Raw genomic sequence first — 23,878 nt, 5'->3', positions numbered from 1 at the left:
ATTTTTCTGTGTATTCTGAAGTACAATTTTTTTTTTCAGTGGAGTTCTAGGTACATCCTGAGTCACATTCAAGGTACAAGGGTGATAGCTGTGAGTGAGGGGTTCAGAAGCTGCAGAATGGTCCAAAGCAAAGCACTCAGTTCTGAGAGGCAGGATGTGGTATGACCATTAGATAACATATATCCCTTTAATTTTCTGCTGCCTGATCAGGCACTTTTTGTGAAGAACAGATTAAGTTTACACACTGGACAGAGTCTGGGATATCATTTATGTTATGTTTATTGGTGAGATAGTGGCATCGTTTCAGCACAGACTTATGTGAAGTGACTGTCCTTGTACTTAATGCTGGAAATGATTTCTTATTCTTAGAGTTTCTGGGAGGAGCAGGTATAGTAGACATGAGCAGTGATGATCCTGATTGCCGCTGAAGTTACTCTGACTTGTAAAAACTGTTCTTGGGATCCTAAATGTTTTTGTGTCAAGTGAACTTGAAAATTTGATGCTGATTTCCCCATTAGTTTTAAGTGCATTAGGTTCCCTGCTAAATGGTAAATGTACCAGATTACTTTTTGGAAACTTCATTACATTAAATGGAACTCTGCTACAGGTGTATCTGCTGGCTTGCTACTGATGTCAGTCATACCATCTTTAAAGAGAGCTAATTTAAGCTAAAAAAAAAAAAGGGCATTTTAGGTGAGTGATTAAAATAAGCCTGAACACAACATTATACAACAGCAGTCAACTGGAATTTTCTTGGAACTGCCTCTGTACTGCCCTGCTCTGGATTCTTGTATACAAAAGCAGGCAGTGAGCAGGATCAGACGTGGAATACAAAAATAAGATTAATCAATTCACAAATTATAAAATAAGGCCTCCTGTGATATTCATGGTAATAATTGAAACAGGCAAATTGTCTTGGGTAGGGGCATTTGATTTTTAAGCTTCTACTGTGATGGTCAATTTAGGCTTATAAAACAAAGTTTTTTCATGGTGTACAAATGCCTAATGATCTGAATATTTTCTTCTTCTAATTTTAAACTATTTGAATGTGTTGTGGATTGAAATATGTTACTGTTTTTAAATGGAAGAAGCCACAAATGAATTTGCATGTGGAATTAAAAGGAGGAGTGTGCATGGTTTATATATGTGGGTAGGCCAGAGCTTCAAAGCTATTTATTTTTCTTAAACCCAGCTTCTCCATTTGGAATGGTGCCAATAACAATCCCAACTTTCACTAAGATACACTCCTTCAGAGATGAATTAATTCATACACAAGAGATTGAGAGCATCACCTTTGTATTGCTAGAAGCCCCAGATCAGGTGGGATTTTAGCTCCTGGGTTTTTCATATAGAGCGAATTAAACTGCTGGAAAGAAAATCCAAAGGTCATCTAGCAACCAAGGCTTGCTTTTTTTAACTAATACTGAGTTTTTTATCTAAGTACATGCATGCACACTCTGCACACTCCCCTCAATGCCCCAAAATTAGTCACCACCAGCAAACTTAAATCTACCAGCTTTATCCTGTGGTGAAGTAACCTTCCCATGCTAAGAATACAAAGTAGACAAAAATAATGTTGTCTTGCATTTTCTGGTTTTAAGTGTTACACAACCAGTTGTTGCTGTGCTAGCCTGCTATTTTTTGAAGGAGCAAATTTTGTCAGCTGTTGTCATTGAGCTATTGGCAGTCATTAGAAAAGTTCTTGGACAAAACTCAGAAATACCTTTGGGAATTTTTCTCTGCTATCTCTTTAATATAGTGATACATTACAGAGATAATGATCTATATATGTGAAATGTGAATGCACTAGTGAGGATTCCAACTTAAAATAGGACTCAGGAAAAAAATGGTGTTTTTCTCCATTTTTCAGTTGTGTCAGTGAGGAAAGTGAAAATACTCCAAAGTGACAATACCCATTCACTTTGAATCCCATTCTTACTGCAGTCCACTTGCTGCTATTTATCTGCAATGTGAAATGAATCTGATGATGGATGTGTAAAAAAATGATGCTGCAACATCTAGGTTAGCTATTGCTGGCAAGATCAAAGCTCCCAAGCTGTCTAGGTAGTTGTATGGATACACATTTCCAGTCCTCTGCAGTGAAGTTACAGGAGAGGTCACAATTTGGGAAGAGGTAGTTGTGCTGTACCTGCCATCTCTTTGCAGATTTTGTCAGGAAGGGAGAGCAGCTTTGGCATGTGTTTTAAATAGGAACAGAGAAACTACATTGCTTCGTGGTTTCTCTCCCTGCCCTTCTCATGTTCTGGCCAGTGTAGCCTCTTTAGATGACCTTTCTGTCCACCAGTCCCTGGAAGATTTCTGCTTCTGGAATCTTTCCAGTATTTTTATAAAGCTGTAAATGGGCTGATGAATGACATAATGCTTAGTGTAAAAAATTCTTCTTTGGTTTTATTACCATCTGATCAATACTAATGTTTTATGTTCTTCCTGTCCCTCCCAATGTATTTAGCTTTAAATTCTCCTTACAAGTTGATGCAGTTTGGATGCATGAGCCCCCAGAATGGAAGTATTTTTAACTGGGTAGTGCAGCTGTCCTTATCTGCTGGTGTTCTCAGCGACATGCCCACTTAGAAGTCTGGAAGGAAAATTTTGTTTATTGCAAGAGATGACACCCAGAAGGCAGAATGACTGAACTGGACTTGAAATGAGGCAGTCGGACCCCTTCCTCCCCGGGCCTGAGCAGCAGGTGGCAGTGTGAGTCCGTAACAGCTTGAGCAGAGAAATTCAAGCTAAAATCAGAAAAAATGAAAAGAAAAATTATTTATTTTTACTCTGTATTAGTCTTCTGACCTAATCAGTAAAAAAGTCATTATTCACACAACACTGGGCAATATGCATTGTAATTTTTAACAAATAATAGGAAACTGTTAATGTTTTCACAGGAAATACAGTTCTGTCTTGTGCAGCAATGGTCATTTATCACTGCACTTTGTGAAATCACTCATTTGTTCTAATTTGAATGTAAATGACTCTAAGGTTTTACAAATAAGGTGACAGACTCACATAAATGTAATTGCAGGGTTCATCTCTCTCTTTTTATATATCACTCATTAAGTTATGAATTAAATACATCGTATTAAACCAGGGGCATGTCCAATGATGATATTGTAATGGCAAATTACTCTATGCTATTAGAGGTGTATTTTTTATTCATGGACATTAATTTGTCATTAAGCGGCATTAGTTTAGCACTTTTATGTGTAAGACGTGACCTGAAAGAGGAGACTTACAGCTCTAATGTGAAAGAACAGGAATATAGGCACCAGACACTGAGAGGGGTTTTTACCTCCTGTGAAGAAGCAGAGGGAACTTTTACTTAAATTTTCTTTGATCTAAAGCACTTTTAGTTGTGTTAAGCCATTTTAGCAAAGGTATTTCTGAAACACGAAAATGCTTTATTATAAAGTATTTACAATATGGGAAAAGCCAGAGTGCTAAGTACGAAATGGTGACTATAAATCATTTGTAACCTATGAACCTGAAGAGAACAGTGGGCTTGAAGTGAGTTACAATTTGATTTTATCTCAGAAGTATCACTGTGGTAGAGAGTTAATAGTTCCATCTTTTTTTTCCTCTATACTGGCTTACCCAAAAAAGAGCTGATTTTTTTCATTCTTCATTATGAAGTAAATATCTTCTACCTCTTGTCTACTTTGTATTTTTAGATAAATTATTATTATTTTCACAGGGGTCAATTTCAAATTCTAAATGCAGTAGCAAAACCTTTCTTAAGAAAATGAATGAGAAGATGTATTACTTGATGGAATTTCAGAGGCAACTTAGCAGCTGAAGTATTTAAACTAAGGAAAATAGTGAATGACTCAGTCTTCTCTATCTTTAAAAAATGTCAAAAAAGACCTTGTAAATTTTATTGTGTTTTTCAGTCAGTTTAATAGAAGAGACTTTCAAAACCTTGTTTATTTTATGGTGAAGATGGACTGAAGCAATGAGGATCCAAGTTACACATTCTCCAGTTATGCAGTATTTGCATTTTAGTCTTTTTGGTAGACCGTCTCTCATTAAAGGCAAAAGAAATCCGGACTTGATACAAACCTGTGTATTTGGCAGTTGATGCCCTGCCCCATCATTTTTTATGTTTTTCTGATGGCTTAATCATTACTGTTTGATCCATCTACCTGAACTGCTTACGACATACTCAACTAGTTGTGCTAGTTAAGAAGAAAGATTTTTAAGGAAAATTGCCAAAGCCCAAGTTATACATAAGTAGTTTCAAAAATGGAAGTACTCCAGATTATCATCTCTTTTTAACTACTGTTAAATACTATTTCAGTACTTAATAGAGAGACATTTTTTGCTAAACCATTTATGTTTATAGGGGACCACAAAGAAAGAAACAAGTTCCATGTCACACTAGTGATGTTCTCCAGTAGATCTCTTAGCAGCAGTAAATGAAACAGCATTTTAGCACATTACATCATTTATGGTATTTTGTTTGCACAACTGCATGAGTAGAATTTGTATTTTGCTTCAGAAGAGTGTTGTAGACTAACTCCATTTAGAAGAAAGACACACTTTCTGTCCAGGGTATTGAATAGGCCTTGAACCTAGAATGAATATAAATGCATACATGCTGTAATGACTTACTGAATCTTCAGCCAATATGTAATCAGAGCTTTGAAAGTTATAAATTGTCCTCATTCACCTCACTAATTCTAAAAATTAAAGGTCCAAGTCTAAAGATTAGTGGCATCAACAACTTTTTTAACCATCAATAATGTCCTGCAAGTGTGTTATTTCAAACATGAAAAATACGAGAAATGTCTGTAACTTCATTTGCCCATTTTCTTGTGTGATGTATTCAAAACATCTGTTTATTAATTTGGAGGAAGTTGTTGTTAAATATCCCATCTGTTTAAACACAGTTTTACAACATTTGTGGTTTCTATCACAGAGTGTGTCTAGCTATATAGGCAGCATTGAATCTTAAACCAGGACTTTTATTTACAGTTCAGTACAAACTGAACTGGGAACACGTGGAAGTACTTCCACGGTAATTTTTATGGGTGCTATTGTGTCCTCTGGGTCAGAGAGGTAGTGATATTTTGGTTGAACTTGTCTTGTAAACACTTTGACCTTTGGTGTGAAAGTTTTCAAAGCTTTACAACGGAGGTTTTTTTCTAAATTCCATTTCAGTGTTTTCTCCTTGTTTATTGCATGCGTTATCTATTCTAATTATATATGTAAAGGGCCTTGAGTTTCCATAGCATCTCAGCCCACCTGGTTATCATGGGAAAGTATTGTATGTTCAGGTATGTTCAGTAGCCAGCAGTCACTGGGATTGGAATTGCAGGTGACTTGAGGTGGCATGTTGTGGACATGATGCCTGCCTCTCAGTATTTTTACTCATATTTCCAGCATTACCCTCTTAATGGGGAACTGAAGTATGTAGGAAGTATATGTATGCAGTGGCGATGTCCAGGACCCCTGAGACTGGTATTGAAAGTTTATTGTAACCAAACACTTGAAATTATTTCACTACTCTAGGTACTATTTTGAGTCTTAACTTCCATTGAATTCCTAATCAAGTTCTGGACTCACACAGCACCATTCATCCCTGGAACAAAACTTGAACAGGTTAAAGAACTTCTTGAAAAGGAGCAAAACAAGTAGCAAAAAGGATCAGTGTGTGCATGGTGAATATTTTGAGGTGGGGGTAAACAAACAATATTAGGCATATGTAACCTTTTATAAGCTCTTTATAGGGTTTTGCTTATAAGTGTGGTTGAAGTCTTTGAAATTTGAGTGTTTCAGCAACATTTCTTACTGACCTTTGTATTTGAAAAGGACTGACTTTTGTAACACTGCATGCAATAATTATTGGCTAAAAACTTTTTCGGTAAGCTGTAGATAATTTTAAAAAGCAGTGACTGTTCTGCAGAAGTACATTCTCTTTGAAGCAACTGAGCTATGTCCCATCTTTAAATGCCTTTCCAATGTTCTGCAGAAGAGTGTCACAGGTTGGGTGAGGTTGGAAGGTACCACAATGGGTTGTCTGGTCCAGCCTCCCTGGTCAAGCATGGACACCCTAGAGCACATGGCACAGGATTGTGCCCAGATGGTTCTTGAATATTTCCAGTGAGGGAGACTCTGCAACCTCTCTAAGCAACCTGTTCCAGTGCTCAGTCACCTGTACAGTAAAGTTCTTCCTCATATTCAGGTGGAACTTCCTGTGCATCAGTTTGTGTTTATTGCCTCTTTTCCTATTGCTTGGCACCACCAGGAAGAGCCTGGCTCCATCCTCTTGGCACCATCCCTTCATGTATATTGTTGAGGTCCCCTCTCAATCATCTCTTCTTGAGAATGAACAGGCCCAGTTCCCTCAGCCTTTCCTCATAACAGAGATTCTTCAGTCCCGTAGACATCTCTGTAGCCTTTTTCTGGACCCACTCCAGAGTTCCACATCTCTCTAATACTGAGGAGCCCAGAACTGGTCACAGTTCTCCAGATGCAGCCTCATGAGGGCTGAGTAGAGGGGTAGGATCACCTCTCAATCTGCTGGAAATGCTCTTCCTAATGTACCCCAGGACCCCTTTTTGGCCACCAGGACACACTGCTGGCTCATGGACAGCTTGCAGTCTACCAGGTCTCCCATGTCCTTCTCCACAGTGTTGCTTCACTTGATTCTATTGTGTTTCAAGGGAAATGCTAGAGAGGTGCCTTCCAAACTCTTCAGGATTGAGGTCCTGGAAATGATCTGTAGTTGTGAATACTTAGAAACTGGGCCTACAGTGATCTATTCAGCTTTTAAAGGTGGTATCTTTAGGGTGAAATCATGAAGTCAGTGAGAATTTCACCATTTGGTTGTCTTAAATATTTGGTGCATTGATTAAATGTTTTTCTCTTCTCTTTCTGTGGATAAAAAAGGCTTTATGCTAAAGCAAGGGATTCTGACAGTAAGCTGTTTGAGACCTGGGAGTGAGGGCAGAAAAGAAATTTTTTATTCTTGGTAAGAACTGCTAGAATCACATGAACAAGAGGCATCATGATCTTTGAAGTCTCGTACATTCCTGGTGGTGCTTGGCACCTTCAGCAGTGTGAACATTCACATGTATTAGTTTTGGGGGACCTGTGGCTTGTTTGGCACTACTGAAGGTCAGATGTAGGAAATGTCAAACTGCATGTTGAGTCAAGGCCCATTTTTTGCATTTGGCCTTCACACTTTCCAGGTTTTCTAGTTTTGAAAGTCAGACTTATAATTTCTGACTGAAAGAATGATAGTCAGTAATGCTTAAAATATGCTTAGCCTGGGGAAAAAAAAGGAGGCTCAGGGAAGACCTTATCACTCTCTACAACTCCCTGAAAGGAGGCTGTAGCCTGCTGGGGGTCTGTCTCTGCTCGCAGGCAACCAGCAGCAGGACAAGAGGACTCAGTCTTAAGATGTGCTGGGGGAGGTTTAGGCAGAACATTAGGAAAAAATGCTTCATAGAAAGAGTGATTTGCTGTTGGAATGGGCTGCCCAGGGAGGTGGTGGAGTCATTGTCCCTAGAAGTGTTTATAAAAAGACTGGATGTGGCACTTAGTGCCTTGATCTAGTTGACAAAGTGGTGTTATTTCATAGGTTGGACTCGATGATCTCAAAGGTCTTTTTCAACCTAGTTAATGCTGTGATTCTGTGAAATACAAGCAAACTCCTCTTGCTCCTCACATGTATTATTTTTTTTTCAATTCAGTGGTTCTTCCAGATTTTTTTCATTCTTTAATTTCTGCCCATTTATGGCCTACCACTATCCCTTTTAATACTGTTTACCTCCTGAAATCAGTTCTGATTATTACATAGTAAACCTAGTAACACAGCTCCTAGTTGTGGGAAAAAGAGATGTTCTTTTCACTGCATAAATCTGGGGAAAGAGAGTTGTAGAGAGTTTTATTCTACTGGGGTATAATGCTTGTACAATACATGTTGCAGACATTTTGCTGGTTTTTGAGCTGAGGTCAGGTATTGCAGAAGCATAGAGATACCTGAACAAATAAGTTTTCCAAATAAAATGGAAATGTTGCCTTTTTATCATTCAGATACTTACAGTCAGGTTCTTTTAACTGCTGAGTACTCTCATATCTTCCTGCAGCTGCAACAAGACTCCTGCTTTTGAGAGGAATGAGAAACCATTTTAACCCCAGAGGTCAAATTGCACAAATATTTCCTTCTTTACCTGAACAGACAGTTGCCAAAAAAACTTGTTTTATTGCAGTATTTTTTTTTTTTTAAATGCAGAGCTGCAAAATGTACATAATCCCATGAAGCCAATGCAAACAATCCTGTACTTTCTAGTTCCTTGTCCAGGGTAGCTCTGATCCTACATTCACGCACCAGAAGCTATTTTCTGAAAATTTAGTCAGAGCTTTTTTCTTTCATATAGTCTTTCCATGTTATAAATATCTTTGCTGAAGATCAAATCCTTCAGGAGTCTTTCTTTAAAAAACTGAGCTGAGCACCTGAAATCCTGCAAGGTTGGTTTTCCAACCTGTAGTATTTAAGTATCCTTAAAGTTTGGACTTCAGAACTGGGACCAATAATTGAAGAGTATCTTTAAAATGTAATGTTGAAGCAGCAAGAGGGTCTGTTTCTTTCATTGGGCAGTACTGCATGTGCATTTTATGACATGAGCTTATTTTTTTTTGCCGCAGCACTGCTCCGAGAACTGATGTTGCTATTTATGACTGCTTCTTAGTGCCTCCTGATGGCTTGTTGGTGTTGTTCCAAATAGAGACTGGTATATTTTCTATATTATGTTAATGGTTCACAGATAGATAGCGATACAGATATAGCCACATTTTTTTTTTTCTTTTTTTTCTTTTTTTTTTTATTACTTAACCAGGAAAGCCTGACAATACTCATGCTGTCCTAGCAGAGTCTTCTGCAGAATCTGTGGACAAAACTTACTCTACTTCAGTTAAACTGTTAACAGTATTGGATCAAAATTGATTCCTTGAGGACTTTGTTGGAAAAAGTTGCACTGCTTTATAAGTTATCATTATCAACTTCATTTTGAGATTGAACAAATTTTTCATTAAGCAAATCTTTGATCTGCCTGAGATGCATCCTACTGAAAGTGTGTGATATATGAAATTTATGAAACATAACACACAAATTTCTATAATTCTCCTTGTGTTAAGCTTGTCCCATTTTATGCTGTTAATATTTTTTGGGAACTTGGAAAACGGAGCTCTTCCGAGGTTTCAAAGAAATAACGTTCCCCTACTTACGCCTTAATCCTTTCCTGCAAGTCAAATTTTAATAGATAGCTTAGGTGATGTGATTCTTATAATGCATTAGGAAGTACTGATTTCAAATTGTGACTGTTTCTGCTTTGCCTATCAAAGTTATACTCATTATTGAGTTACCCTGCACTGGATTCCACCTTTCTGTATATGCAGTATCACATACTACCTTAAAATTCTACAGAAGTTTCGTTGCTTTGGGTTGTTCCGCAAATATTGCTGAGACTTGAGTTTATCTGTGTTAAATAACCAGTTATCCCACATATTTTAGACAACTTGTTTGATTCTCTGGTGTTATTAGATGACCAGCTCACTACAGATACCCTTTTCCAAATGTAAATTTTTACACTTGTCTGTTAGCTTTGTAATCCTTAAGTATTTGGTGACAGGCTGTTGCCTGAAATAGGTTTTTAAGAAAGGTGGCCCCTTGCTGGGCTTAATACAGAGCACATGTATACATCAATGAAATGTTCCAGAAATAAAATAGGATTATGAAACCATTGTTTAAATCATATTACATATTCTTTGTACATTAATATCCTTCTCCTTATTTATTCTTAGAGTGTTAACATCAGTATATTCAGATAATTCTGAATATGCTTCCTGTTTGTTATTTAGCAGAATGTCTTGAGTTGTGAATGTTGCCTTCCTTTTTTTAGTTAGTGACTATGATGCTTTTTATCAGTCTTCATCATTTTTCATTTACATGTATGCAGAGTAGTTGGAGGAACTATCACTCAGCCTCCTTGAGAAGCCATGTCTTCTGAGTTGTGATTCTAAATCTCCTGCTATATTCCAATACTGTTTGCCTCTTGTAATCTCTGGGATTCTTGTCTGGATCTACTCTCTTGTTCTGTGGTCTGGAGTTTTTTCATGACGTGGCCTCACCAGTGCTGAGTACAGAGGGACAGTCACTGCCCTGGTCCTGCTGGCCACACTATTCTTTATACAAGCCAGGATGCCATTGGCCTTCTTGGCCACCTGAGCACAGGGCTGGCTGATGTTCCGCTGCTGTCACCAGCCTCCTTTTCCACTGGGCAGTTTTGCAGCTACTCTGCCCCCAGCCTGTAGTGCTGCAGGTGGTTGTTGTGGCCAAAGTGCAGGACCCAGCACTTGGCCTTGTTGAATCTCATACTGTTGGCCTCAGCCCATTGATCCAGATATAATTTGAAACAAGTCTTAAAAAAAATCATTGAAATAATTTTCCCCCCAGTAACTGGTATGGAACAGGACAATTACAAGATCTGTTACTGTACTAGTTTGAAAACAAACCAGTGGGAGGCACCAAGTCAGAATAACAATTTAATAGGGAAATCAAAAAGATAAAGGCAGAAAACACTGGGTTAAACTGACAGAGTCAGGATACCTGACACCCTGTTAGTCAGGGTGGTCACAGTCCGACAAGATAGTGGCTGCAGTCCTCCTGAAGTGGTGGATGTGGTTCTGTTGAAGCAGTGATCCTGCAGAAAGGGTCTGCTCTTCCTCGGAAGGTCCAGTGGTGGCTGTGTAGCTCCTGTCCTCTGGGAATCCCATGGAAAGGGTGTCTGTGGTGGTCAGAGTCTCAGATTATATCCAGGATGGAATGCTTGGCTCCTCCCTCTGGGTGGAGCATCTCACAATGGGGTAATGAGTCATGAGGCCAAGTGTTGATTGGGCTCATTAATAGAAGATAGTCCGGAGGGAGTTATCTCTGAGTCATGCGGCAGGACAATGATGGGCCATTAACAGAGAGATAGTCTGGGGGGAGGAGGCAAGGGAACACTGCCCCACCTGGTTTCAGCTCATGAGGATGGTTATAGAATACACTGCAACCCAGGACAGTTACTCAAATATAGAAAGAAATTAAAGAAGTGATTGGAAAATAGTTTCTGAGTATAGTTTCTCAATAGAAACTATTGCATCATAATTCCCATTTGTAATATGTCATATTACTTCTGTCTTGCCTGGCAGACTGAGTGGCTGGTGCTGTGTCTCACTTGAGGACCAAGTTTACAGAGAATTTTCATGCATTAAATCATATGATGACTTTGAGCTACTAATGTGATGGCATCAAGAAAAAGGCGGTTTTACTTTTAAGATATTTCATACAAAGTAATTTCTAGAGCTAAGGAAGTATTAATGCTACTTTACAAGGTATTGCTGAAAAATCGGGAGTACTGGGAAGAGTTTGTCCATGCAGAAGAATAAGTGAAATCAAAACTGTGAAGTGTAGAAAAGGTCAGCTAAGATGATCAGGAATGCCTGTTTTACACGAGAAGATTAAAAGAGTTTGCCTTTAGTCTAGCAAAATGAGGGCTGGGGAGGAATATCATTGCTTTCTGTAAATATATCAAGGGAGTAAATACTGAGGGAGGGGGGAGCAGGGAGTGAAACATTGTGCTGTTAAATCTAAAAGATAATGTTGGTACAGAAGCAAATGCATATAAACTGTCTGAGTAAATTAAACTAGAAATTAGGAGATGGAGTCTCAAAATCCGCTGATCCTTCTTGTAATAGTAGTTGGGAACAAAATGGATCTTTCTTAATTTATGATAAAGGTGCCTTGATGAGCTTGTGGTATAGAAGAGGAATAGACCTCCACTTCTATGTTCTCATGGCCTTAAACTGTTATTACTCCTGTATTCTCATGGCCTTAGGCGGTTATAGGAGCATGTAACAAAAAAACCCCCAAAAAAGAATAGTATTATACAGTCCTATTTTTCTTCTTCTGGTTTGTAATTATTTATTTTAACTACTACTCCTGTAAGGTTTGGGTTTCTAAGGGACAATTCTTGCTCTTTCTGGGTTTGTCAATATTAGCAACAAAAACAAAAAAAGAGAACACTTACCATAAAAAATTACTGGTTGTTGATGCATTAGGCAAGTAATTTTCAGCTTTCCACTTACACTGTAGTAAATCCAAAGAGCTAGCAAAACTATAAAATGATAAATCATCTGCAGAGGCTGTATTCTGTGATTTCTGCTGGAGTAAAGAGTATATGAATGTGTATGAGACATGTTATTCCTCACAACATGTTTAAAGAAAAGGCAAGCTCCCATAGTTGGCAAAAATGGTAAATCTTGATAAATCTCATAAAATCCCCGCTTTGTGTTTCTACTGTCTGAAATGGTATAAAAGTGCCGGGTGAAGGATTAGAAGATCTCCATGTTCCTTCATCCCTGCACTTTTTTTTGTTAAATAGCATTGATTGCTACAGTTACCTTGCCAGGAGTAGCTGGTGAGATGTGAAGCTTTTCATTTGGGGAGTTTCTGTGCCAGGGACACTTAAAATAGTTTTAAAAATTCCTATAGCAGCATCCGTTAACCAAGAGAATGCAGCTACTGAAACCTCTGCAGAACCTGACCTGTAGTTGTTCCACTGGTACTGATGCCTTTTCCTGGTCTTAAAATCAAGAGTCAAACAAGGTTAGAAGGAAAAAAGGGATTTTACCTTGGTATTTATTTTAAGGATCCTTAGGTGCACCACGTCCAGGTGGATTGCACCGAAATGCACCCTGCAATGCACACCCACTATAGATTGGGTATAACATTATAGGTCCTACCAGTGAGCTTATCTATCAAACAGTCCCCAATGAGAGGCTCGAATGAGCCCCCCTCCCCAAGGAGACTTCCCCTGGATGGTTCTATCACAGTTTGCAAAATGTGTTCTGGAGAGGACCTTGGGATTTGGGGCACACTAACCCCTACCTATGAAGCTTCTAAAATGTTAAGTCTCCTAGCTGAACAAACAAGTCCAAGAATGTAGGCAAAAAGCACTAAGAATACAGAACTTGTAAGAAGGTATAACAGGGGTATAAAAGAAAAGGCAAAAAATGATCATGGCATCAGTACCATGAAAATTTAACTGTGTAGTCTTAATGTTTCATTATTTTATTTCTTTCTGTGATATATGTAATTGTGTATGCAGATTATAAAAGGTATGTATAATCAGGGTCCCCTGAAATATTTAATTGGATTGCCAGTTGAAGATATTTGTACTATTTAATAAAGTAGATCGATCTGACTGGGTTTCAGGAAGATGTTTGCTTATTGTTAGTTTTACACATGTCATGTTTCACTTTCTTTTTTTGAAGACTGCACATTTGTGTCATCACATGAGCAATCTGAGAATGTCATGACTTTCCTCTGTGCTTGTGAAGCTCATAGGCCTCCTCTGTGTCTTCAAAGAGGATTCTCACTAGCACCAGCCAGCAGAATTAAACCTGAAAACTGAGCAGATACATAGAAACAATAAGTGAGAAGGGAAATGAATTCTCATAGGGTAGAGGGAAAATAATAGGCTGAAATGTTTTGATATTGTTGGTCTTTTACTTGGCTCTAGACCTACTTTGAAATTGCAGCAAGGATGCAAATTAACTTTTCATGCTTAAAGGAGAAAACGAAAGCAAGAGTTACAGAAAGTGTTGAGAAAGCAGTGATCTATCAGAAAAATTAATTGTATAAAATGAGTCACTTAGAAAGCCATCTTTTACTTTGTCAATAAACACATCTGCAGTCTGCACTTAACTCATAATAAGTGTAATCAGTTCTATACATTGAAAAATTCTGAGCCAGCTGTTCCACTGTGACCAGGCTTCAGCAAAATGCTTTTCATGGTTCAACTGGATGACTTTGGTGTTTAACAGAGGCAAATTTCAAATAAGATCTAAAATATACTTTTTCTGCTTATGCTTATTACGAAACGTTTATGTCTGTTGCTGTGCTGTTGAGTGTGTGTGACCTGTTAGTTCTTAGGTAAATGTGTGAGGTTTTGCAGAACTAAAACCTTTGATATAGAAGGAAACAGCTAGAACCAACAGAATTGGATTTCTTTTATCTTTAAATTGTGTTGATCCCTTTTGTTGTCAGGTAAGTATATTTTTGTCACTACAGGTTTTCATTTCGTTACTATCCCTTATCTATTTAGAGTCCATCTTTGCTGTAATTTTTGTCAAGGTTCTCTTCTTAGTGGTGCAGCTGGTTCATAGTATTTAATGTGGCAGAGAACCTGGAGGACACAGGGTCAAGACCCTGTTGTATTAGGTGCTGCTTACAGATTTTGAATAACCTTGTCCCTGTCTCAGAGACCTCACACTTGGGTTTGGGTTTTTTTTTTTTTTGCTTTAAAGAGGCTGAACCCCTTTCAGAAAAAGGGGAAATAGTGTCACCATGCAACTCTTCTCTGCTACAGCTAGTCATTTAATACCTTGATTTATGACAGTGTTGTAATCTAAATAGGAAGCAGGTGGAGTTACAACTGGGTACGGTATTTTGGATATTAATGGCTTGGCTTGGCAGTGGAATTCTAAAGCTGTATATACTTTTTCTGTTTTAATTATGCATTCATTAAAAGCTTTTATACCCAACAGAATAAAGTAAATATTGTTTGATCTCCGTAGTGTGCTCCCAGACTGTAGATTTGCACAGCAGGGTCTTGATAATCTGAATAAATTGTATTTCCCCGAGGAGTTTATCTTTCAAATAAGGTCATAAAGAAATGCATTCTTTCCCCTTAGTTCTCCTTGTGCTTTTTCTGCTATTTATAACACAGAGCACAGGAATAGAGGTATACTGTAGTCTGCTGTGTACTTGGTTATGATTAACTCTAATTTATCAATCTGTTACATCCTTTTCTGTGGCTTGTGCAAAGCAATTATTCTTTAAAGTACAAATGAAAAAAGATGGTTTTGGAAGCAATTTAAACACAATGTTTATATCTATTTTTCCTGTTTGACAATTTATCATATCTCTATATTAAAATACACCTCTGTATCAAAATACGCACACTGTCATATAATTTATTTTGAATATTTAATATTGTCATATTTCAGATTATATTTGTTTGTAGAACTTATTTTCTTTTATGAGGCTTTTAAATGTCAGATCATTGTTGAATTGTTTTGACATCTAAAGGTTGATACTACTGAATCAGAAGACCAGTAGTGGGGAACAATGGATTCCCTTACTTCAGTGGGGGATGCACACTAAGTAGGATGCATAGGATCTAAGGTAGTTTCTTATTTTAGAAGTAGACTCTGAGAAGTAATTTAGCCAATTTACTAAATTTGGTTTGAGTTTACTGTGAGATTTCAGGACTATTTCAACTTCAGTTTTAAATGCTGTGTCTATAATTTTATACATATTTTCTTAGTCTGAATGTGTTTCAGCAGTGTAACATACATCATATTAGAAGATACAGGATCACTACCTTTCCCTAATTCTCTTCAGCTCTTAGTGACAGTTCTGCTTATGTTCATATTTCATCCTTCAGTTCAAAAAAGATAAGTGGCACATACATAAAAGTTTCTAAAAAAAGGGGTTAAAAGTTTCAATAATTTACATAAGCCTGGTTTGTATTTTATGTTTTCAAAGAACATATACTGCAGTACAGTACCAGAAGAATGTTGCACACTACTTCAAAATTTTGTAGTTGCTCAGTTAACACAATATGATAAAATCTGTGGAAAGCAGACACTGCCAGTACTCTTACTCATGGCCACATCTAAGTTTCCTGTTCAGTAACCTATTTCACCATTTACCACAGGTTTTAATTTGATTAAGGTTTTAGTGTGAAAAATCTATTCAAATCAGACTGAGTTGACAGTGATTGCTTTGATCCTTCCTGTGGGATTTTTTTAAAGCTAGAAGGTAAGGTGCATTTTTCTTGCAAGTAACTCACTTACTGCATTTTAGTCTATTTCTGAAAGTCTTACCACTTATAAGAGCAAAGTTATATGATCTGAGGTATACATTGAGCAATCTCAGTGTGGCATTTTTTCCCTCTAGGATCATAACTGAGTAATATACAGTACTGTGTAATCTTGATTTTCTTTTGTAAAAGCTAATGCACTATTTGCCTCTTTGTCTGTGAAATACAAACCTGTAGATCAACTCTAACCTTACAAAACCAGAAATGAAAGTTACTGATTCCAGGCCAAGGCCAGTTTTAACAAAACACACTTGTAGTATTCATTAAGAAGTAAACTTTCTAAGTTCAGCACGTAACTAACATATTATGTTAAGAAGCATCAAAAATCATCTGAAACTTACCAATGAAAATAAGTAAACACATAACCCCAGTAATAAATAAACACACATACATAAATAAGTATTTGAAATAAGTTATTACATACTGTATTGTAAATAAACAACTGGTGAGGTTTTATTTATACATCTGTAAGTATATTTGGCCTCTGCAACTGTAAAACAGCTTTCATAAAAACAACTTCAATTGTTGCTGTTGATTTGAGGGGATTAGGGGAGTTTGGAGGATCATGAAAAATATCCAAACCAAAAATTTAAGGCTTACCAGTGTCATTCAGATTTCACTGGAAATGTGAAGATTTTTCAGGGGTAGATTGCATTTGTGTGTCTCATTACTGATTCTCTCTAATAAGGAAAGATTTTACTATGTTCTCTACAGTATTGTCCTCTTCTGAATTCTGCTAAAAGCCACCTCTCCTTCTCAACTGACACTTAGTGGGGTTTGACCTGGTATGTATTTTAGTGGGGCTGTTGATCCTCAGCTCACATTGCTTGCTTATTCATTTATTTATTTATTTATTTATTTATTTTTATCCTCCCTAGACATAACCATTGACCACAAAAGAGCTCCATAAATACACACTGAGCTCTTCTGAGTTTCTTTCTGGCATTGGGGATTTATTCAATCAGCGAGTTCTTTGAAAAGAGTTTTCTAAACCAGGGATAGTAAATTGTGGTTGTTGCTTGTCGAATACTGTGATGTTTGCTTTGATCAGACTCCTGTGTGCTGTTGCCACCACTGCATGGCCATCACAGGAGTGGTGTTGTGAGGTACCATCTGTGATCTGAAGATATTAAATCACCAAGCAAGCACACAGACCAGATACTTCTCATGTAAAATTCATTCTTTTCTCTTTCTTTCTGCAACTGCAGATTTATCCTTGCCTCCTCTGTGTTAGTGTGAGGAGGAGCTGACACTAGAGTAACTGTGGCTTTTGGGATGATGGCTGTTAGTGCTTGTTCTGACAATGTAAAGAACTTATCTTTGTACTTCCAAGAAAACCATGTGAAACTCTTATGCAGCAGTCTAAGTAGATAATGAATAGGATTCATCTTTAATGTACAACTCTGCTAGGAAAGGTGCACTGTTCAGACTGGGAGATTATGTAACAAGCAGGAACCTCCACAGGAATTTGATTCCATTTCCTCCAGTACTGACTCTAAGCAGGTAAAAAAAATTCTTTCTCCACTCTCCATTGCATATGCATAAACAGCTCCACAGTCATTGGGACAGGCACCCAATTCACACGTTCAAGATGTAGTCCATAAAACATTCCAAAAAAACCCCTCTTCGCACTTTCCCATCTTCCCTGTTGCTCTGCTCTATCTGCCAGCCGTGCAGCTCATTTGACATTTACAAGATTTCTTGTCAGTTTCATTTGGTGCTGCCATTCCATCCAGCAGAGCAGTGAAAGTGAAATTGACTTAATTTAGTCTGTTTCTCTTCCTTGCTCCAGTCCCCGTGTTAACTCACCAGCAAAGTGAGACTGACGAGGCTCCTTGTCATTCTCACACATGGGGCTGGTCAAGGAGCAGGCGGCTGATAGGGAGCAATGCGGTAAATTGGAAGATGAAAACTAGGATTGTGGAGGAGAGAGGAAGAGAGGTGTGAACATGCAGCAAGAACAGAGAAAACGGGTAAACATGACTATTTCCCAGGTGCCCCGGGTACTTTTCTCTAATAAAGGTGAATTCTTGGCCTCTTCCCTGAAGGGAGCAGTGTGGTCTAGAACTGCAGTAGTTAGTTGTCCAGGTACTAATTTACGAGGGATGCCAAGTTGGAAACATTAGCCCATAAATATGGGTCATCTGTAGCAGGATGGACAAAGCTCCCTGCCTTGAGCTACTGCAGCTTTTGTCTCTTCGCATTTTCAGCTGCCAGAAGGAGAGGGAGAAACAGTAGGAGGCCAGCATCCACTATATGTTGATGCCAGTAGTTGGAGAAATAACAAAGGGTTCATTTGTTCATTGAAGAAAAATTAATACGTAATAAAATATAGCTCAGCATCTTGTATTTTGTGAGGTTTCATTGAATGAAAAGTTGTGCTACACAGGTGCTCTAGTTCAATGAAAACAGTAAATAATGAACAAACAGTTGCTTTGTAACAAAACATTGTAGTTAAAAAATACATCTTTTAAATCCACTTGTTAGCTCCTGTGAGCTCTTGACATACAGTGTAAATCATGCTGGTTTATTATATTGTGTGCTAATCCATATTTCTTACAGATGCGTTATGCATATATAACCTTAGAAGTTGCAGTATAAATTAGTACTATCATATATATTTGCATATGCACTGGTAACACTTACATATACATTTTGAATGAGGCTGTTAATTAACTTCAAGTTATATTGCCTTCCTTCTCCACAGCTCCAAAAGAATAACCTGTTTTCATTATCTGAGACTTGTGGATTTTTATATTCTCTGTTTTGTGTTTGGGATTTTTCTTTGTGACCTGTATTTTATTTTCTTCATCCATTTAGGAATTAAATAGTTTTAATTACTTGGACCTGTACAAGCTTGCGGATCTTTTCAACCTCACTTTGTTGGAGAATGCAGTCATTGGCTTCTTAGTAAAACATCTCTCTGAGCTATTGAAGAGTCATCCTGAAGAAGTTCTGGCACTCCCATACTGTCTTCTTCGAGAGGTTTTTAAAAGCGATAGACTCACTTCACTCAGTGAAGAACAAATCTGGCAGGTAAGGAGATTGGTGAACAACCAGAATGTGTGACACTCTATAAACCATAGCAGTAATCTGTTGTTTTGAAACCCTGGAGCAATCTCGAGGGAGAATAAGCACTTGAGCAAAAACTGTGAATAACAACTGAAGGAAATTTCTAAATGAAATTCTAAAAATGTTGTGTTGTGTTAATGCAATTACTTTGTTTGAAAGAGAAATTTGTCATGCTGTTTAACTTCTGCTGCTTAAATACAGCCAGAGATTTTCCTCCAGATCCAACTTCTTTGGTGGGAAGAGATGGCTGATGCATGCAACTCCATTATAATTACCTCTGATGAGGCTAGTGCCATGAGTCTGGTGGCAAACCTGCTTCTGCAGTCTCTCTCATTCACTTCAGACAAACTTAGCTTATAAATTCAATAGTCATTAAAATTGTTTGGGCCACCACAGCCGACTTTGCCTGAAGCAAATGAGAGAATCATCACACAGGCAGGTCTGCTCTGAGGTGAGTGGAGGCTTCTGTAGAAGGTTTGTGGCAAGAAGCTGGAGATCACTTCCTTTTAAAAAGCTGGATCTAGAAAAGGACCAGATTGCTAGCCATAAAGTATTAACAAGATAAAAACATTATCTTGTGACCTTTAGTGTGTATGGGCTGGAAGAAAACCTAGTGTGAGAAAAACACATAGCCTATTAAGAGAAACACAAAAACTAAACCAAAATCTGTCCTTGGAAGCATTCCCGTTGTAAGTCTGTAAAAATTCTCTATAGAGTGGAAGGAAATCTCTGTAATATTGATTACCCAAAGATTCCTTTTTGCTGTCATGTTTTAGAGAGGAAAGTATTTCCATGTATTTCAAGGTAGAAGGACACTTGCTGAAAAGAAACCTGTGCATTCCTTTTAGGAAGTGCATTATATTGGTCCAACAGAGAAGACTGTGATTCAGAAGACTGATTTATATTTCAACCCCTATTATTTATCTATTTATCTTTTGGATTATTCTAAGGAAATAACTACATTTAGATGCCATCAGTTTCTCAAAGTGTAAAGTGTGTATTCATCAGTGGGATGTTTCATGTTCTGTGGATGAATAATGTCATGCTGGAACAAAATATTTATTCTTAAAAAAATTAAAATGTCAGGTTAAGTTCTTTAAAGCACGAAACCAGTATGAAAATGTAACATAACCCTTCAGTATAACAAAAGGCATATATGTTTCCAAAATTTTGAGGCTTTAGATTATGGAGTATGTTACAAAGATGATATTTTCTGCAAATACCAAAATAAAGTTGGACTTTTTCCTGTTCTAGTCTCTGGAGGATGCCTGTACAACAGAACCTGCTGTATACTACACATGAGGATGGGTTGTGTTTGATTTAGGGTTTCAAGGCACACTACTCTGGAGTCCTAGCCCATATTCCCTTTATCAAAAGCAAGTTTTGATGTACAGGTTTATGCATGGAGCATGGATGATTGGCTGATTGGGTTTTATCATCGTTTGTCTGCAGGGTTGGTGGACTCCCCTAGCTTGGGTGTACTTGGGCCATACAAGTATAAGTTAATATTCACTCAGTAATGAGCAAGCACATCCCAAGTAATAGGCCCTCTGTAACCTGCTGTAATGATGTTTGGGAAGTGGGAGTTTTTAAATCGTGTCTCACTGTCCTGTCCTGCAAGAAAGACTCAGAAGTAATTTTCTTAATTGTGTGCACTCCAGTCAATGAACACTTCATGAGGCAAATATGACAAAGCCTCTGTTTCTGTTGCAGGGTCATACTGGGGAGAGATAATTATGGGTAATATGCTGCTTTCTGAGTGACAACAAACTCCACACTGTCCATTTAAGTGTTATCATAATTGCCTCTCTAAAGGTTACTAATGCTTTTCCGAAGAATTTTTTAAACTAGTTTTCTGCTGCAGGCAAAATGTGCATGCATCTTTTTAATTCAGTTTGTGAAACCAGGAATAAATATATATTTATAAATATTCCAGGTCCCCAGAATGGATTAAAAGACACATATAAATATTTACCAATTTGGGCATTCAGAAGGCAATAAGAAACTGGTTTTTTGCTTTATCTTAGTAAATAAGTAATTCCCTCATAGTCAACCCGATAGAAGAAAATCAAATCAGAGCAGCTATATTGCCTCAAGTGTAGTTAAGTTCATCATTTTTGCTAAGGTTATAGTGGTAATGCAATATACCATGGAAGAATCTAATATTCAGCCCAGGGTGAAGATTGGGTATGCCAGAGGATTAGTGTCAGGGTGCTTTATAGAAGTGAAACTTGATGGACAGGCTGGAGACAGATCTACAGAATCTCATTAAATTGCTGAATTGTTCATTACTGAGCACTCTCACTGTAATAAAGTGCTCATTGACTTTGACAAATCCCCATCCCATGTCTTAAGGAAGAACAGCAAAGCAAGAGGTGTTGGGGAAGCTGGAGGAAATTGGCACAAAGTGGGGCAGATAATAGCAAAGCTGATGGTGGGGATGCTACTATTTGATTTATCTGTTTTACCTGTGACTAGTGTAGCCTCTGCACACACATGGCTGCATGTCACAGCAATATGAATTCAGCACATGCCCAAAGCACCTTTGCTAGTAAGGCTGCCATGAAGCCCTAAGCACAAATTAAAGCTTCCCTCAGAGAACCTCTGGAACGGGTGCCACTGTCTGTAGAGCACAGTTATTTACACCAGTTTGAATTCCCAATGTCCACTTGGTGATCTGATCCTAGTGCACATAAAAGATTAAAGCAGTTATTTTAATGCATCAAAATGCATACATGGAGTGATGCTTAAATATGATTTACAGTGAAGTGACTGCAGCTCTATCCTGTCATACTTTGGATTTTTTAGGCTACCAATTCACAACTGGCCAGTTCTAGTAAGTATGATGAAATATAACTGTGAACAAATCAAGTCTGAGAAAGTTAAATGGTAATATTAGTGGCAGTGTGCTAGGATATGGATTAATGTAGAGTTCTACAGTAATTCCTGTTGATTTTTCAGACTCTTTGGCTTGATGTGTCTTATTTTAAGTGGAGACAATAGACAAGGACTATAGTGATGTATTTCTTAAAACAAATAAAAAACAAAAAGCCCACCAGAAAGCCTGTGTAGGCTATGAAATTGGATCAATTTATGAGCCTCCACAATCAGTTTTTTTTTTAGGTAAGCTAGCCCAGTAATAATGATTATTAGTTGACATAAGATTTGTTTTCCTGTTGAGTTTTTACATTTCATTAGCATGTGAGAGTATGAACTATTATTTTGTATATAAGAAATTTGTTATTTGTCAGCTGCATTAAAATGTGTAAAGTTAAGGCAGTGGAAGAAAGGATTAAATAAAAAAATTAAGAAAACAAAGGAAGAATCCTGAAGAAGGTAGAGGAAAATATACTATTTTTTTTTTTGTTCTTTCTTCTTCATCATGACCTGTGCAGCACCCTTCTTTTTTCCACAGTAAGCAGTCATGACAAGAACATAAATGTCTAGTTTATCATGAAATGAAAAGTTAATCTTTTCATAATTGGCCATTACAAGAAAGATTCATTGGCTTTACTTTAAGGAAGCAGGAGAATTCTTTCACTTGATAATTGAAAAAGTAACCAACCCTATAAGATGGAACATGTTGCCAGAGAAATATAATGATGGAGGCTTGTTGTTGGAACCTTAGCAAGTAGAAAGCAAGCCAAAGATTTAAGTAAAAAATTAATGTTAGCTTTAGTTATGATATAATTATGCCTTATATTTTTTATTATAAACTCTAGTGTCATGAAGCTTAAATATTCATATTTCAAAGATCATACTAATAGTTGCAGATAGAAATATTTAATGGATTATTCTGTCTTCCTGCAGTAGATTGGTCAAACGATTCTGTATTAAATACTGCACTTGATCCAAGGTGGACTCTTAAATCATATTTGGAAAAAAGTCGTAATGTGAGATCAGTATAGATTAGTTTCTTCCATCTCTGCTACTGTTTAAGTAGGTTTCTAAAGGATACATATAATTTTTAAACAGCTAATATTAAAAGCAGATCAATTTTTGTATTTGTCAGTATTTCTTCTGAAGCAAAGGTTAGACTTTTTCCTTGGGTTTTTTTTGGTTTCTTTTATTTTTTTTTCTTTTTTTACTTTGCCAAGCAACTTAGTTTCTTGGTAATCAACTGATAAGCAAGCAATCTAGGAAAAATTGGTAGAGAAAACTGCATGAGTGGTTTATTCAGCTAGAAAGCATGCAAATGTGTTGTGCCTTTTCCTGGGCTAGTCTCCTAAGACATTCCAGCCCTGTTAAATTCCTTGTGTGTAACTTCTGGACTTGTGTTTATGAAGTATGTGTTCCATGCGTGAAAGTGTAGCACTAGTTTTTCCTTTTATCCCTGCGGATGAGCAAAAACAGTGTTTGGTCTCTGTATTAGAGAAGTGTCTTTGCTTGAATAAATAGAAAAATAAAGGACAGGAAGACTGCAGTGTTATAGGTCAATCTGAGTTTTTAATGTATCTTTTATAAAAATAATTAAGTGTAAAAATCCAGTTTTCTTACTACAGGCCTGTTTATCCTCTTCTCTGCCCTGTTTTTAACAGCCTTTTCTTACACTTGAGCTCCATTTTGAATTTCCTGATGGCATTTGTGAAGGACCAAAATTATTCTTCAGCAGAAATGCCAGAGTTCAGTGCTGTAGGAAATTTTGTGGTATACACATTGTGGCAGCCTGCTACGTTGGAACAGTTCTGTGCTGATGACAGATCCAAAGACATCTTCCGTGCATCTCCAATGATGCACACATTCACCTATGCAGAACAGCAGTTTCTAAAGTGGGTTGTCATGTTCTGGTACAAGCTTGCCACTCCTTCAGAGCAGTACTTGAGGTTTTTTTCTGTCAATCTTTTGGTATTGCAGAG

At 37.4% G+C, this 23,878-nt stretch overlaps 1 protein-coding gene across 1 annotated transcript in view; it reads left to right on the top strand.

Moving 5' to 3' along the window:
• The window catches only part of KLHL32 (kelch like family member 32), a gene marked incomplete at both ends in the record, with an annotated part of 97,406 nt that overhangs the window by 39,496 nt on the left and 34,032 nt on the right, over positions 1-23,878 (top strand). The window contains one exon of the mRNA XM_082302862.1: positions 18,771-18,986. Coding sequence (XP_082158988.1) covers positions 18,771-18,986 — 216 coding nt within the window. The remainder of the gene's footprint in view (positions 1-18,770; positions 18,987-23,878) is intronic.

The sequence above is a fragment of the Coloeus monedula genome (assembly GCF_965178545.1).
Source record: "Coloeus monedula genome assembly, chromosome: 2".
NCBI lineage: Eukaryota > Metazoa > Chordata > Aves > Passeriformes > Corvidae > Coloeus > Coloeus monedula.
The sequence above is the reverse complement of the archived record's forward strand: the minus strand, read 5'-3'. Positions and strand labels throughout refer to the sequence as shown.